This window comes from Gossypium arboreum, chromosome 6 (genome assembly GCF_025698485.1).
Source record: "Gossypium arboreum isolate Shixiya-1 chromosome 6, ASM2569848v2, whole genome shotgun sequence".
Classification (NCBI taxonomy): Eukaryota; Viridiplantae; Streptophyta; class Magnoliopsida; order Malvales; family Malvaceae; genus Gossypium; species Gossypium arboreum.
This window is the reverse complement of record NC_069075.1, coordinates 110,268,458-110,285,339: the sequence shown is the minus strand read 5'-3', so window position 1 is coordinate 110,285,339 and position 16,882 is coordinate 110,268,458. Positions and strand designations below refer to the sequence as shown.

At 37.5% G+C, this 16,882-nt stretch overlaps 1 protein-coding gene across 1 annotated transcript; it reads right to left on the bottom strand.

The window, feature by feature from the left end:
* Positions 1 to 13,026: 13,026 nt before the first annotated feature.
* On the bottom strand, positions 13,027 to 13,972 carry LOC108484900 (uncharacterized). Its single transcript, XM_017788784.1, has 4 exons — positions 13,952 to 13,972; positions 13,583 to 13,846; positions 13,204 to 13,501; positions 13,027 to 13,082 (listed from the first exon to the last, which is right to left on the bottom strand). Exons 1-4 carry the CDS (start codon positions 13,970 to 13,972, stop codon positions 13,027 to 13,029), a joined length of 639 nt encoding a protein of 212 aa, XP_017644273.1.
* Between the last annotated feature and the right edge of the window lie 2,910 nt (positions 13,973 to 16,882).

Sequence of the window (16,882 nt, the reverse complement as noted above, 5' to 3'; positions counted from 1 at the left end):
TGATAGTGTGATGTCTTCCGACGCGTATGAGTACCGTCTTATTTAGGCAGGTACTCTCCAACCGAAACTGCGCCGACCATGTTCAATGTTATGTGAAGGTATTTGAGTAAAATTATGATTATGATAAGTCTCGGTTCGAAAAGTATGAATAAAAGTTTATGATACATATGTGATAAATATCCATATTTGCTTAATGCTCATATGATGTAGTGTATGTGGCTTACTTGATAAGATGAACGGAATAAATAGAAAGTAGTAGAGGTATGAATAAAGGTCATAATATTATGATCTGAATGAAAATGTCCTTGTCTTGATTGGATGTCGAATGTTGATGAATGTTAATGGTATATAATTTTATGAGGTAAAGGATTATAATGAAATGAACTTATCTATGTTAAATTGTTGGACTGAATTATATGATTGTAATGATATGTACATGATGATGCACGAAATGAAAGTTGTGATTGTGATGCAAATATCTATGTTTGTTTGGCCTTATATAATGTCATGAGCATGAATTAATTTAATTAATTGAATGGATAAGTAAAGCTGTCTAGAAAACATAGAATGTATGCATAAGTATATTGTCTAAATGGGACAATAGGAAAATTGGTGTAAGCCAACATGAATGAATGACATGATTTTGATGATGTTACTATGATGATGGAAGTTGTGTCATATGTGTATGTATAAGAAAGTCAGTCGGAGGTCCTACAACCCTCCCCTTACCAAAGTGGTACTTATAATGGAATTTCATGAGATTTGTATTGAATAAGTTTCTGTTGAAAACCCAAAGAGTTCGGTGATAGAATAATTATAAGTATGATCCGAGATTGAAAATGAGCTGATAAGTAAAGTCGAGCGAAAAGTATCGATTGATATAAAGATTATTGGAATTATGCCTTTGTCCCGTTAGAGAAGGAATTCTCTTTGGTAAATCGAATTACTCAAGTGCAAGGTCGAGAAAAGTGTAAATCGAAATTTATTCAGAACTGACATTCTTTAGTGAATGATTTAATATGAAATTTGTGACGGCGAACTAGTTGGGAAATGATATTTCAAATGTGAATTATCCGAGTGTGACGATTATGACCGGACAGATTTAGCGATCTCTTTTGAGATGTTCTATGTGTTCACCCGTTCTCGAAATTATTTCTATGGCTATTGATCTTCGAAGAAATTCTTGTTATATGGGAATGTCTTCTAATTTGGTGTTGGATGAAAGCATTGGTAGTCATTGGTTTATAATTTATATTGCTCTATTTCATCGGGTATTCTATTTCATTTAATCGATAAGAATTGATGAGAGAATTAGTATGATATTATGATTCTGTTTCTTCTACTTGATGCTTCATCTAATATATATGTATGGGAAGATATATTGATCTTGTTATATTTGATTTCAGTGGGATTAAATGATGTTTTCTTCTGGACTTTCTTTCTTTGAAGAATTATCGGGGTATTCCGTATTTTCTCTATGAGTTTGGTTTTCGATTCTCCGGCATAGTATCGTATCTTGGGTTTCTTTATCCTGGATCTCTTTATTCTGGATTTCTTTATTCCGGGTTTCTCTATCTTGGATTTCTTTATTCGGTTTTCTTTCCATAATTTGTCAATTATGACTCATGTTTGAAGTACGTTCTTCAGCTCGTGATAATCATGTCAAATATGACTATACTTCTAATTTGATCTTGGTAATGTGGTGATTTTAGTATTGGGATTTTTCTAATTTACGTAAGGAGGATTTGACATCGAGAAAGGCATAGGTGATAAAAGCGAGTTTTAGTCGGTATGGTAAATTATTTATTTGAAAGATTTCATGTGACAATTATGTCGGGATTATTTTCCCAAGTTTGATAATAGAATTTCATTTTATGTAGATCAAAGAGTAAATAGTTTGAACGAGAAGTCTATATTTATTAGAAAGAGTTGAATATTAGTTTAAGTCACTACGAATGATAAGGTTTCCATCTTGTGAAAGCTGAAAAGTTTATTACATGTTGACGAGTTCGGATAGATGAGAATATTGGTAACAGAAGCATCTGAACTAGACTAGTCTACATTGAGCAAAGACTTCTTGACTTTCAGTAATGTATTGTTGTATGAATTGTGATGTGTTTCAAGACAGTGAGGTAATGTGATAGTTTAGAGCATCCGATGTTACATAAAATCGGAGTTGTTAAAGGGGTTAAAGCCGAGCATTGGGATCTATCAAAATTATCCTTGTCAATGTTGATATTGGGATGGAAATGAGAAGGATTATTCTTGAGGCCATATCAGAATTATTTCTATGGCGGAAAAAGGAAAATGGGATGTATCCTATTGTTAAATGTTTGGCGAGATCTATAAATCACATCTCAGATTGAATGAATTCCTACTCATCGATTCATGGAATTTCAGGTCTCTTTGATTGTCGGATTTCTTGGAATTCGGTCTCCATTAAATCAAGTTGAGATCCGTGTTTTATGTCATGATATCATGGGAAATTGAGAAGGGTTGAAAATTTAAGAACAGTTGAGAGTTGAGACTGTAAGCTTTTAGATCATATGAGAAATTGAAGAGATGTATTGGAGGTACAGTCTAAGTGCAAGTTCTTGACACCAAATATGAGATTAAAAGTGAAGACCACTTTTACGGTAAGATTTTCGGGACGAAAATCCTCAAGGGGGAGAGTTGTAATATCCGATTTTGGGACTAGTCGGAATAGTGGTTTCGTGACCACAAAATCCGAGATATAAATAATTATTTTATGATTATTTTAAGGTCTATGATATGATTGCATGATTGTGTGAAAATTTCGTGAAGAAATTTTATGCATAAAGTGCTTAATTTGAAATTTGGGACTAAATTGAATAAATTGCAAAACTTGTGTTCTAGAAGTATTTTGCATAAATTGAATTAGATTATTAATTAGAGGTACTTAAAGAGTAATTTTACCAATTTCTAAGTCTATGGACAAAATTGGACATGGATGGAATTTTGGAAAGTTTAGTAGTAAGGGCATTTTGGTCATTTAGGGTAAAATGAATTAAAATACAAAATTAAAGCCAATTTTGCTCATCTTCAACCCCATGGCCGAATATAGCAAGGAGAAACCATGGCTAGGGTTTTCAAGCTTCCAAGCTCGATTGTAAGTCCGTTCTAGCCTCGCTTTTAATGATTTTTACGTTTTTGGAGTCCCTAGCTCGATTTAGCTTATGCTAGCAATAATTTAACCTAGGGTTTATATTTGGAAAAATACCCATAGGTGAAATTTTTGTATTTTGGTGTTTTATGATAGAATATGAGGTTTTAAATTATGTTAGACAACTTGTGCTACTCGGTTTTAAGTGAAAACGAGCAAAAGGGCTTAATCGGTAAAAATACCTAATAGTCATAAGTACATGTTAGAGTGAGAATTTGATGTTGCCATAGAAGGGAAAATGATCAGCATGTCATAAAACATAAGAAAATAGGCTGAATTTTAATTTACGAGCTTTGGGGAAAAAGTGTAAATATGCAAAAGTTTAGGGGCAAAATTGTAATTTTTCCAAAATATGATTTTGGGTCAATTTGAATAATGTGAGTCCTAATTAGACTATATTTTAAATGATAGAGCAAGGAAAACTGAAATTCGGGCTAAAATGGGAAAATACCAAGTTGTGGACGAAATGGTAAAAATAGCCATTTTAGCATCGAGGTAAGTTCATATGTAAATGTTGGTAACATAGTTATTATTTTAAATGTTTTAATGTTTTTAAATGATATGATAATTATTATGAAATATTATACTTGTGATAATTGTTTGATAATATGTCAAATTATGTGATATACTTGGAAAATATGAAATACTACCGAGTATCGGTATCGGCATTCCGTAGAAGATGGTTGAGACACATGATTGGGAAAAAGGTCCCGTTGAACCTTAGGAATGGATTAGGATACATGTGACATGTCACTGGGATATTTGGGCATCCGAACTCGTTGAGTTGAGTCCGAGTTCACTTATGGATGCGAGCGTCCGAACTCGTTGAGTTGAGTCCGAGTTCGTGAGATGTAACTAGGCATCCGAACTCGTTGAGTTGAGTCCGAGTTCACTTATGGATGCGAACGCCGAGCTCGTTGAGTTGAGTCCGAGTTCACTTATGGGCGGGTTACATGGTAGCTTGGCTACATATGTGGCACTTATGTGCAAACTTTCCATGTATCCAAATTATATTCGATGTGTTCAACGGGTAAAGTTCTACTCAAATGGAGGAATACTCAAGATGAAAGGGACGTATTGGTAAGTGTTGTGAAATGGATACTTTGAACAGGTATGTACTTAACCCTCGGGTTGAAAACTCGATATAACAACAATATGGTAAGATGATAAATGAAAAGGTGATATGAATGTCTTGGTGATGATTATGCAAATGATGTTTTATGTTTGCTTATATGGTTATGTTACTTGCTATTTGCATGTGAGCTTACTAAGCATTTATGCTTACTCCTCCTTTTCATTCCTTGTAGTGTTGACAAGCCAGCTCGGAAATCGGAAGCGGTCGGAGGCACACTCACACTATCCGTATACCATCTTGGCATAATGGCTTGTATATTTTGAGTATGGCATGTATAGCATTATAATCATTTTATATGTATGGTCTTATGATATGGTTATTGAGTGGTATGGAAATAGAAATGCTTGGTAATGATTAGCCATTGGAATGGCTAATCATGATCATATTTGGTATTATGTATGTCAAATTGCTAGCTAATCCATGGAAACCATGAAATAGGTAAAATTTACCATAAAATAGATTCAGACAACAGCAGTGACGTGAGTTTGAAAAATCACTAAAAATAGTAGAAATGGAATTAAATAATGAATAAGTTATGGAATCGAAGCTTGATGAGTCTATTTTCATATGGAATAAGCAAAACAGGTATATGAGCTATATTTTATGAGATGCTTAAATTTTTGTGAAACAGGGCCAGAGCGATTTCTGGATCCCCTGTTCTGAATTTGGAAATTCACCATAAATTTTACAAAGATAATTAGAAGTCATGCTTTATATTTACAGATTCCTTATTGAGTCTAGTTTTATTAGAGATAAACGGCATAGTCATTGAAGCTCTGTACAGGGAGATATTTGATTCGTAATACACAGAGGTCAGAGTAGTTGAACCCTGAAACAGGGGAGACTTTAACTAATAAACTGTACTAATTGGCCCAACCAAAAATTCTAGAAAAAAATTAGTAGATATATATATGAGTCTAGTTTCAGGAAAAATTTACGGAATTGGATTTTGAGTTTCGTAACTCGAGATATGATTTTTAAAGCGACTGTGATGCAGTTAGCCAGCTTGTCTAGAAATTTTAAAATGAATTGTATGAGCTGTTTAATTAATGAATTAAGTCCGTTAACACCTCGTGTTCGACTCCGGCAACGGTGTCGGGTATGGGGTGTTACAAATAACTCCTAGTAAACCCCTTTGAGCCTAACAAGTCATTTCTTGTATTACCCTTAATATTAACCCTTAACCCATTATTGTTGAAATCCCCTAACTTAATCCCTATTTTTGTCAAGATTTGAGTTGAATAAATTGTTTAGCTATGTCTTGTTCTTAATAGTTAGTCTATGTTATTTAACTTGTTCTTAAAAAAAAAAAACATGTATACTTTGTAAGCTTCGGTATTTAAATTCCATATTCTGAGAAAAGCTCTGTTGTATGCAATTGATGACTAGCTATTTTTCTAGTTAAGTAATTTTTCAACTCAATCTCAATTCTAACCCTTTCTTTCAGCTGGTGACCACACCCCCTAACCAAGCCTCATTACAACCCTCTAAAGACCTTTTGATTGATGTATCATCTTAAATTATAGTGGTGGAGATTTGACTTTCATGCAAGCCTATGGTAATGACTTTTCATTATTGACTATTGAGTGCTTCATTTATTGTCCTTAAACACATCAAGTGATTTGAGTGAATCTTTAGTGAGGATGTGAAACTCTGTGATATTCTGAATCAATCTAATTACTTAGATGAGGGGAGACACCTATGTTTGCATGATTAAATACTCAACTTGGAATGTTTGAAATTTTTATGTTCTTTTAGTTGAATTCTCAATGTATAATTACCTATGGATTTTTTTGAGATATTATCAATAGAAATTATAAGTTGAGAAGAATTTATTTTGATTAGGAGTTGAGAATTTTGCTTGAGGACAAGCAAATGCTTAAGCGTGGGGGTATTTGATAAACCGTAATTTATGCATATTTTTACCCCATGTTTAATGCATTTTATGGATGATTTCCTATTAGAATTGGTGAATTCGATGCTCCAAATGCTTTAATTTCATGTTTTATACTTCGGAGAGCATAGGACAGTGAAAGGAACAAGAAACGAGCCAGAAAATTGAGAAAATGGGCCAAAGTACGAAATCAACATAGCCTGGACCTCCTCACACGGGCAGACCACACGGCCGTGTCAATTTGGCAGGCTCGATCATGGCCTGAAGTAATCGCACACGGCCATGTCGCACAGGCGTGTCCTTGACGAGCCCAAGTTGAGTCTAATTCAAAAAAGGCTAATTTTGTGGGCTCTTAGGCATTCCAAAGCCTATAAATACACCCTAGAGGAGGAAGAAAGGGAGACAGAGAATAGGGAGTAAGGAATTACTCCAAGGAAGCCAATTGATCCATCTCTCCTCAATTTTCCCTTCAGGAGTTTTGGGTTTTCTTTATGTTTTGTATTCTTTATTATTTTGAGATGTTCTCTTATTTAGTTATAAACTAAAACCCCTAAATACCTAAGGGGAATGAAACCTAAGACGAATCTTGTTATTATTTTCTGAATTGTATGATAAATATTTAACTTGTTCTTAATTATGTGTTCTTAATTCTTGTTTTGATATCCCAGGATACTGGTTGAAGATAAGCTCTTATTCAGAGGAGGAATAGACCGTGTCTAAGAGTACATTTGTCATAATTAAGTGGAGTTGTTTGCGCGCCTAGACATAGGGTGACAAGATTTCGCCGGATTAGGGTGAAACCTAATAAGGGGATCCATAGATTGAGTTAATGCAACCCTAGGGTGTTAATTAGAGAAAGGACTCAATTATTTAATCTAGGGATTAGACGTTATTAGTCTTGAATAGGGATAATAGCATAACTTAGGGATCTCTACGGAACAAGTTAAATGAACAAATCGTCCGATTCGGAGCCAAAATAACAAGTACAGTCTAGGTGGATTTTTCCTTAGGTATTGTCTTAATTCAATTGATTTTCCCAAAAGCAATTCCCCAATTCTATTCTCTGTGAATTCTTAGTTTAGACAATTAGTTATGTGACAGCCCAAAATTGACCCTAGTCGGAATGTGGTTTCGGGACCACAAAACCGAGGCATAAAAATAATTAAAAATTTATTTTGATGCCTATAATATGTGTGTGCTCATGTATGACATTTTATGATGATTGATTTAGTGTTATAAAGGTGAATTCCACTAGAAAGGACTTAGTAGTGAACTTTGAAAGTACGATAGGGAAATGTGTGATGACTAATTAAAGCATGCATGCAAAATAATGGACTTGCATGTCAAATTCCCCTTTTATAGGTGGTGGCGGCCATGACAAGGAGTATGGGCTAAACATGTCATGAAACATGTTTTGTTGGTGCATTAGGGTGAAATAATAAACAAAGGTGTATGAGTATTTGAATGATACCCGGGCTAAGTCCCGAAGGCGATTATGCTAGTGATTACCTTTGTGTTTGAGCCTTGGTAACGAGAATGAAACATGAATGTCTAATGATTATTGATGTATGTGTGCATGAGAAATTGAATGATATCCGGGCTAAGTCCCGAAGACATTTATGCTGGAAATTATATCCGGTTAAGACCAAGGCAATTGTGCTAGTGGCTACATCCGGGCTAAGACCGAAGGCATTCGTATGAAGTCGTTCTATCCGGCTAAGACCAAGGCAATTGTGCACGTGGTTATATCCGGTTGTATTCAAGAAGCTTGGGCTGGAAGTGAGTGTTGGTTGCTGTAATAAATTCAATTAGTGCGCTCGAAAGGCCCAAAGAATAAGGTATGTTTATATGTGCATTGGAAAGTCGACATGTTTGAGCAACATTCGCTCAATCGACTAACGAATTTCAGCTATTGAATAGGTTGATACCTTGTGAAAGTATATAATGATGAAGTGGGAAGTAAGAATGATTATGTGAATGTGTATTAATGAAATGATGCATTTGGCTATGTGAATGTATTGCTTTAATTAAAGCTGATTTTATTCCTTGAGACTTACTAAGCATAAAAATGCTTACCCCGTTGCTTTGGCTCTGTTTTATAGATTTTGCTCGATAGCAATCGGATTCGGGATCATTAAAGTCGAAGTCATCCACACTATCAACGCCTCCATTTTGGTATAAATTTTTGGTTGAACTTTGAAATGGCATGTATAGGACTACCCCTTGTTGGATTAAATATGTGGTGATGTATTTGTGTACGGCCATGCGAAAATGGCTCGTAAAAGTGAAGTACGAACTTAGACTATTTGCGGTTTGTATATATATATATGGTGTCATGATGTGATTATGGATTGGAAATGGGAATGTTGGTCACATGATCAACCATTGGTATGGTTAAAATGATCATATGTGAACCTATGTATGGCAAGACTAGTTGGTTCATGGAGACTACAAAATAGGTAAGACCTACCTTAAAAACAGATGCTGTCAGCTGCAGTGACGTGAATGTGAAAAATCACCAAAATTTGTAGGAATGGTATTAAATAGTGAATAAGCTATGTAAATGAACCTTGATGAGTCTATTTTCATATGGAAGAAACGAAATGGTCACAGGAGTTACATGTTAAGAGATATTAAAGCTATTGTGAGACAGGGCCAGAATGGTTTCTGGGTCCCCTGTCGCAACTTTAAAAATTTACTATAAATTATCCAGAAAGAATTAGGAGTCATGCCTTATATGTACAGATTCCATCTTGAGTCTAGTTTCATTAGAAACAAACGGCACCAGTATTAAAGCCCTGTACAGATAGATATTCAAGTTGTAACGCGCGAAGGTCAAAGCAGTCGATCCCTGTAACATGGGTGACTTTAACTAATAAACTGTACCAATTGGCCAGACCAAAAATTCTAGAAATAAATCCATGGATGGATATATGAGTATAAATTCAGGGAAAATTTACGAAACCAGGTTCCGAGTTTTGAAACTCGAGATATGATTTTTAAGGCGACGGTGACGCAGTTTTCCAGCCTGACTGGAAATGTCAAATTGGTGGGCAAAATATGGGGACTTGACTTGTTAACCCCTCGTGTCCGACACCGGCGATGGTCTCGGGTTCGGGGTGTTACAAGTTAGTTAAAACAAAAACCTCTTTATTCTTAGGCTAGATAATAAAAAAACAGTCATTACTAGTACTTTTAGTTCCTTTGGGTTCGACAATTCGGTCTTGCTAAAACTATACTACTGTTCGATAGGTACACTTGGCTACATCGCGATAATAGTTAGTTTCAAGAACGATTAATTATAAATATTTAAAACCTATCACGAAATCACGCGATCAGCCTTCCTCCTCAGAACCTTAATATCACTATCTAGAATATAAACCAGTTCCTCCTCAAAGGTCAAGTTTGACCTAACTTCGATATCCTCAACAGAGGCTATGTGAGATGGATCAGAACGATACCATCTCAACATCGAGACATGAAATACATTATGAATTCAGTCCAACTCAAGAGGTAGCTCCAACTGGTCCCACTCACTTTAGAATTCGGTACGGCCCAATAAATCTAGGGCTTAGCTTGCCCTTACGATCGAACCTCAAAATCTTCTTCCATGGAGAAACCTCAAGAAATACGAAGTCCCCCACAGAATACTCAATCTCACGTTTCTTCAAATCTGTATATGATTTCTGTCTGTCAGAAGCCGCTTTCAGATGACCCCGAATTAGTCTAACCTTATCCTTAGTCTCGAAAACCAATTCAGGACCCAAAACTCGGTGTTCGCCTAACTTAGTCCAACACAAAGGAGTACGACACTTATGACCATACAGAGCCTCGTAAGGTGCCATTTGAATACTAGCTTGGAAACTGTTATTGTAGGCGAACTCAGCTAGCGATAGATAATCCTTCCAACTACCTCGAAAATCAATCACGCAACTTCGAAGCATATCCTCCAGTATCTGAATCACCCTTTCAGACTGACCATTGGTCTGAGGATGGAATGCAGGATTGAAGTCCAACCTTGAACCTAGAGCCTCGTGCAATTTCTTCTAGAACCGAGAAGTGAAGCGAAGATCTCTATCAGAAATGATCGAGACAAGAACCCCATGCAGTCTTACTATCTTGAAGATGTACAACTTCTCTAATTTTTGTAGAGAGAAATCAGTTTGAACCGGAATGAAGTGTATAGAGTTGGTCAATCGATCTACGATGATCCAGACAAAGTTCTTCTTAGTGGGTGTTAAAGGCAACCCACTAACAAAGTCAATACTTACTCACTCCCATTTCTACAAAAGAATCTTAACTGGCTACAACAAACCCAAAGGCAATTGATGCTCAGCCTTAACCTATTGACAAGTCAAACAACGAGCAATGAAATCGATAAATTCACGCTTCAAACCTAGCCATCAGTACAATTCACGGAGGTCGCGATACATCTTATTACTGCTGGGATGCATAGCATAAGAGCTACTATACACTTCACTCATATTAGACTGCCTCTGATCAAATCGTTCAGTACACATATCCTACTCGAAAACATAAAACACCATCACTGTTCATCCCAAAGTCTGCAGTAGTACCACTTTCAACCTGACAAAACCAAACACCCAGAGTCTGATCCACAACTGTTTATCTCAAATTTTCTTAATCCAAGTTAGCTTAACCTATAGCTCGGCTAACAGACTCCTAACATCAACCAGACTAAGGCAAGCAAACATCGCCCTCAAATCAGACATCACTGTTCGACTTAGAGCGTCGACCACCACATTGGCCTTACTAAGATGATACTCGATGGTGCAACCATAATCCTTGAGTAGCTCAATCCATCGATGCTACCTAAGATTAAACTCCTTCTAAGTAAGGAGATACTTGAGGCTTTTGTGATCGGTGTAGATGATACACCTCTCACCATACAAATAGTGCCTCTAAATTTTTAGTTCAAATACCACAGTAGCCAACTCGAGGTCATGCGTCAGATAATTTCCTTCGTGTGACTTAAACTGAAGGGACGCATAAGCCACAACCCTACCATCCTGCATCAGAACACAACCTAATCTAATATGCGATGCATCACTATACACTACAAACTCCGTGTCAGATTCAGACTGTATCAGAATAGGAGCCTAAGTTAGAACATATTTGAGCTTCTGAAGGCTCGATTGCTATGCATCAGTCCAGAGAATTGGTACACCCTTACACAAGAGTTTAGTTAACAGTGCAGCAATCAAAGAGAACCCCTCAACGAAACGCTGATAGTATCCCACTAAACCCAGAAAACTACGGATCTCAAATACATTCTTAGGCTGTTTCTAATCTAGCATAGCCTCAATCTTTTGAGGATCAATAGGAATCACCTTAGTAGAAACCACGTGCCCCAGAAAAGTTACTTCATATAGCCATAACTCACACTTCCTGAATTTAGCATAGAGTTGCTTCTCACGTAGAATCTGAAGCAATACTCTAAGATGCTCATCATGCTTATCCTTAATCTTAGAGTATACCAAAATGTTGTTGATGAAGACCATGAAAAACTAATCCAGATACAGCTAAAATACTCAATTTATCAGATCTATAAATGCGACTGGTGCATTCGGCAACCCGAAAGGCATAACTAGGATCTCGTAATGTCCATAACAAGTCCTAAATGCCGTCTTATGCACATCCACCTCCCTAACCCTCAACTAATGATACCCTAAACAGAGATCAATCTTAGAGAACATAGAAGCCCCTCGGAACTAATCAAATAAGTTGTCGATCCTCAGAAGTGGATACTTATTCTTAATGGTCAGCTTGTTTAATTTTCGATAATCTATGCAAATCCTCATGGTCTCATCCTTCTTCTTAGCAAACAGCACTGGTGCTCCCCACGGAGACACACTCGGACGGATGAAGCCACAGCCTAACAACTCCTACAGTTGAGCCTTAAGTTTCGCAAGCTCTTTCAGTGCCATTCGATAGGGAGCAATAGACACTGGAGCTGTACCCAGAAGAAGCTCGATCCCTAACTCAACTTTTTGGTTCGGAGGGAATCTAGGAAACTCCTTCGGAAAAACATCTGGAAAATCCCTCACAATTCTGATATCCCTAATCAAAGAGTTTTCAGAAGTAGTAGTACTAATGTAAGCCAAATATGCTGCACACTATTTTCGGACCAGTTTCTCAGTTACCAGTGCGGAGATCACATGCGACAGATAATCCCGATGCTCTTTGATCACAACCACTTCTTCATCCTTCTTATTTCTCAAAACGACCCTCTTAGTCGCACAATACAGACAACCCTATGCTTGACTAACCAATCTATTCCCAGAATTATATCAAACTCCCCAAACAGAAGCTACGTCAGATCTTCCAGAAAAATAGTTCCTTACACCACTAAAGGTAAATCCCTATAGAGTTTTCTAACCAGAACAGATTGCCCCAATAGACTCAGTACAGTGACCTCACTCGTAGTGCTCTCAACCGTAATCCCTGGGTTTTTAGAAATTGAACTGGCTATATAAGAATGAGTAGATCCTATATCTATCAGAGCAATGTAAGGTACACCAAATATAAAGAACGTACTGGTGATGACGTCAGGAGCATCTCTGTCCTCTCGGTGTCATGCAGCATAAACTAAAGCAGGCTACCTTGCCTTAGTTTCCAACACCTCTACTCGGTGCGCTCTGCCATCAACCCATACCATTGCAACCCCTGGCCTGACCATGGCCCTAAGCGGTCTTTGAATCGCCTCTGTCAGACAAGACTGCAGAGCTGGAGCTTGCATCGATCAGACCTGCTGCGGACACTCCTTAATACGGTGCTCAAGAGACTCACACCTCAAACATGCCCCAGTCCTTCTTTAGCACTCGTCCGGATGGCGTCTCCCACAGTCACTGCATAGTTGTAACCCAATAGGAAGAATAGGGGCCCCCACTCTAACTGGCCCATCAGATCTGAGCTTTTTCTTAGGCCTCAGAACAAAACAAGAGTGCTCCCGCTACCTCTTATTCTTGCCTCTCTCTCGATCCCTATTCTGGCGCTCCACGCGCTTAACATCCTTAGTGATCTTAGCTTTCTCCACCAGTATAGAAAACTCTCGCTCCCTTTGTGGAGTAAGCAAAACCCTCAAATTATCCCTCAGTCCATCCTCAAAGTGAATACACCTCTCATATTCCGATGCCACCATACCTCGAGCATAGCGGCTCAGCCTTAGGAATTTGGCCTTATACTGGGCTATAGATCGGTCACCTTGTGTGAGATTCAAGAACTCACGCCTGCAAGTATCAACATAACTGGCCCTCACATCTTTGCACTGAAATGTAGTCTTAATGAATTCCCAAGTCAGATGATTAGGCTGAGTGCCTTCCTTAACGGTCAACCATCAATGGTATGCCTCGTCGCGAAGCAAAGAGACTACACCCCTCAATTTCTTCTCGGAAGTGCATTCCAAGTCCTTAATAATCCTCTCAGTGGCCTCCAACCAAAACTCAGCCACATTAGGGGTGACTCTTGTGGCACCCCTAAATAACTCAGCTCTATTGAACCGGAGTCGTTCAGTTACCGACCCTCGGCCTCCAGATCCAAAATTGGGCCCAACGACCCTCTCCAATATCCTTAGCATGACTTTGGATAGCATGTCATCCCCAACCGAATGACTCTGAGACCCAGTCTCAGTAGCAGGTGACAGGTGTCTCACTAGTGTCCAGGTTCAGCATACTGCCTAAAGATGAGCACTCAGCTCGAGCCCCCTTACGGCCTCTACCTCCTCAGCGTTGAATACCATGTCCACGGATTCCTCGTGCGCTCATTATGATTTAGAAGTTCTATCTACATTAAAAATTTTATGCATCAGTTTTAGTTTTTTGTTAGAAAATATTTTATGTAGTAAATATAAGACGTTTAGTAATGTTTCTGAAGGTTGCAGTCTCTATTTGTTTCACCACAATTTTAATGAATACTAACTATAATGCTTTCAGAGTATGTTATTTTTAGTATTTTAGAATAAACTATATTTAGAATACTTATAGGATCAACGCCGGAGACTTGGTGTACCACATACTTAATCAAAATATTTTTAAACAATTCAAAAACCAATTCTTTAAAACATATTTTTAAACCCAAAATCCATAGCTGAGTTTTTGTAACCTGACTCTGATACCACTAAATGTAGCACCCCAAACCTGACCTAGACGTTATGGCCGAATTTGAAAGTGTCACATGAAATGGGTTGAAAAACTGTTGTTGTTAAGTTAAAACTTTTTTAGTTCATTAGCCTTTATCGTTACTATTAATTTCAAACCTCTCTTTCTTTAACTTATTTAGAGATAAAATGTATTTCTAGTGGAAGCTTAAGAAAACAAAATCATTGTGTTTAGAAAGTCGTCATAGTTATAAGTAAATAAAACCAAAAACCCAAAGCCAAGCCAAACAGTTTAAAACAGTCCAGAGAGTCCCAGAAAATACAAATTGTCAAATCTTAACGCCAAACTTAAATAAAAACTAAAACAAAGAAAATAATTTTGATGAGTGGTCACCGTCGAGTCCTCCGCTGCACCAATCCACCTAAGACTGAGGGTCACCTGTACCGAAAAACAGAGAAGGGGTGAGTTTAAGTAAATTCAGTGTGTAACCCAGCAGAGTTAAGCATGTGCATATAAAGAATATCACAAATCAGACAAATTCACAATCGGGCCTGAGCCCATGTCAAATACAGATACAAATTCGGGCTTGAGACCATTTCAAATACATGTACAGTTACAGATATAAAAACCAGATAATAGAATCCTACCATTATCCTTTACACACCATCTCCGACCATCCCTACACATCATATGGGGTTTAAAACACCCACCCAGCCCCACACATCACGTTGTACCGATACGGTACATTTCAGATATAATGCAGTTGTACTACCAGATATTAGCCATAATCTACCTTTTAGAACACTTCCTCCAATATATATATCATCCCACCCCAATCACAGTAACAGTACATGCTTACAGAATTAACAATTAAATCATGCTTTCGTAAATACATAACAGATAAAAACATAGGCATGCTTACAACAGCTCATCAGTCTAATAGAACACAAAGTTTTAGGGTTTAGTAAGCTTTTACCGATCCCATAGTAGACTCACAGTCGATTAGGACGACCAGTGTGACCTTACAGAAAAATTTAGTACAATCAGCCCAAATGCTCGTGTGGCCCACATGCATAGATTGGCCTTGCTCATGTGGATTACATGGCCTAGCCCAAATATCACACGCCCGTGTGGCGTACTCGTGTGGGCCTATACACCTGTGTGGCCCACACACCTAATTTGCCGTTTCCCATGTGGCCCACACGACCACATCCTGGACATCACACGGTCGTGTCCTACGCACAGCTTAGCCTTCGTCGACTACACGGCTATGCCATCGCACACGGCCTACCATACAACCGTGTGGAATTGATAAAGGGGTTTTTTGACTTTCACTAAATTCTATTTTTTCTGCATTTCGGGTACACACCTGGTATCGTTTTGATTCAAAAATACACTCGACCCTTCCAGAACCTCAATGCTCCTAACGATTGACTACGATTCAGTGAGAGTAAAGTCATGACCTTCTCGATTTGCTGCAATACGTATGAATACCATGAACAAAGAAGTAGAAATTTGAAAAACAAAAAGAATGTTGCCGATTGAAAAGAAAGAAATAATATGAAGGAAACGAGGAGAGAAAAATAATGAAGGGAGAAGAAAGAAACGTGAGTTTTCCAAGCAGAGAGATTTTTGAGAAAATAGATTTTTACCTAAATCCCACTACCTACATTATCATAACCACCCACTATCAAAATCTTAACTTCACCAAAACTCTGTCCCATAACCGATCAAAAATAAATAACTACGCTTACGTAGGGACTCGAACATAGGACCTTCAACTCTTTAACTCCTTACCACTTGAACCAAAAGGCTTATTCTAATATGAATTTACAGATACATTACAATAAGCCCACTGAACAAAGATAGGACTTAAACCAAAAAATAACATAATTTGCTAAAGACAAGGCTTGAACTCAAGATCTCTCAGACACTTCCAGAATAGTTAACCACTGAAGCAGGTACACATTTTGTGTCAAATAGTTACAAAAATTGAAATAAAATATTGGGGCGTTATAGAGATGTTTAGTTTGTCAGCAAGTTAAAGCCGAGCATCAGATATCTTCTAGTTTGTTACAACCAGTAATGATTCCAGAGTGGAAATGGAAAACTGTCACGATGGATTTTGTGTCGGGATTGCCTTTATCTCCGAGAAAGAAAGATGTTATGTGGATCATTGTTAATCATTTGATGAAATTCGTGCATTTCATTCCAATGCACACAAGCTTTTCACTCAAAAGATTAGTAGAGTTATATGTGATTGAGATTGTTAGATTGCACGGTCTGCTAGTTTCTATTATTTTCGATAGAGATCCATTGTTTGCGTCTCGATTTTGGAGCAAGTTACATGAAGCTTTAGGTATTCAACTACATTGTAGTACCGCATTTCATCCTCAAACCAACAATCAATCTAAGTGAGTGATTCAGATACTCAAGGATATGGTTCGATGTTCTGTTTTGGAGTTCGAAGGTAACTGGGAGAGATTTCTACCATTAGTTGAAGTTGCATACAACAAAAATTATTAGTCGAGCATTAAAATGACACCGAATGA

What these genes read in the sequence shown, in the direction of transcription:
- LOC108484900 (XM_017788784.1), bottom strand. Translation starts at nt 13,972, where the DNA reads ATGGTATTCAACGCTGAGGAG. An exon ending in TGGTATTCAACGCTGAGGAG is followed by an intron (nt 13,847 to 13,951) that starts GTAGAGGCCGTA and finishes ACTGGGTCTCAG; the next exon opens with AGTCATTCGGTTGGGGATGA. An exon ending in GAATAGGGATCGAGAGAGAG is followed by an intron (nt 13,083 to 13,203) that starts GCAAGAATAAGA and finishes ACAACTATGCAG; the next exon opens with TGACTGTGGGAGACGCCATC.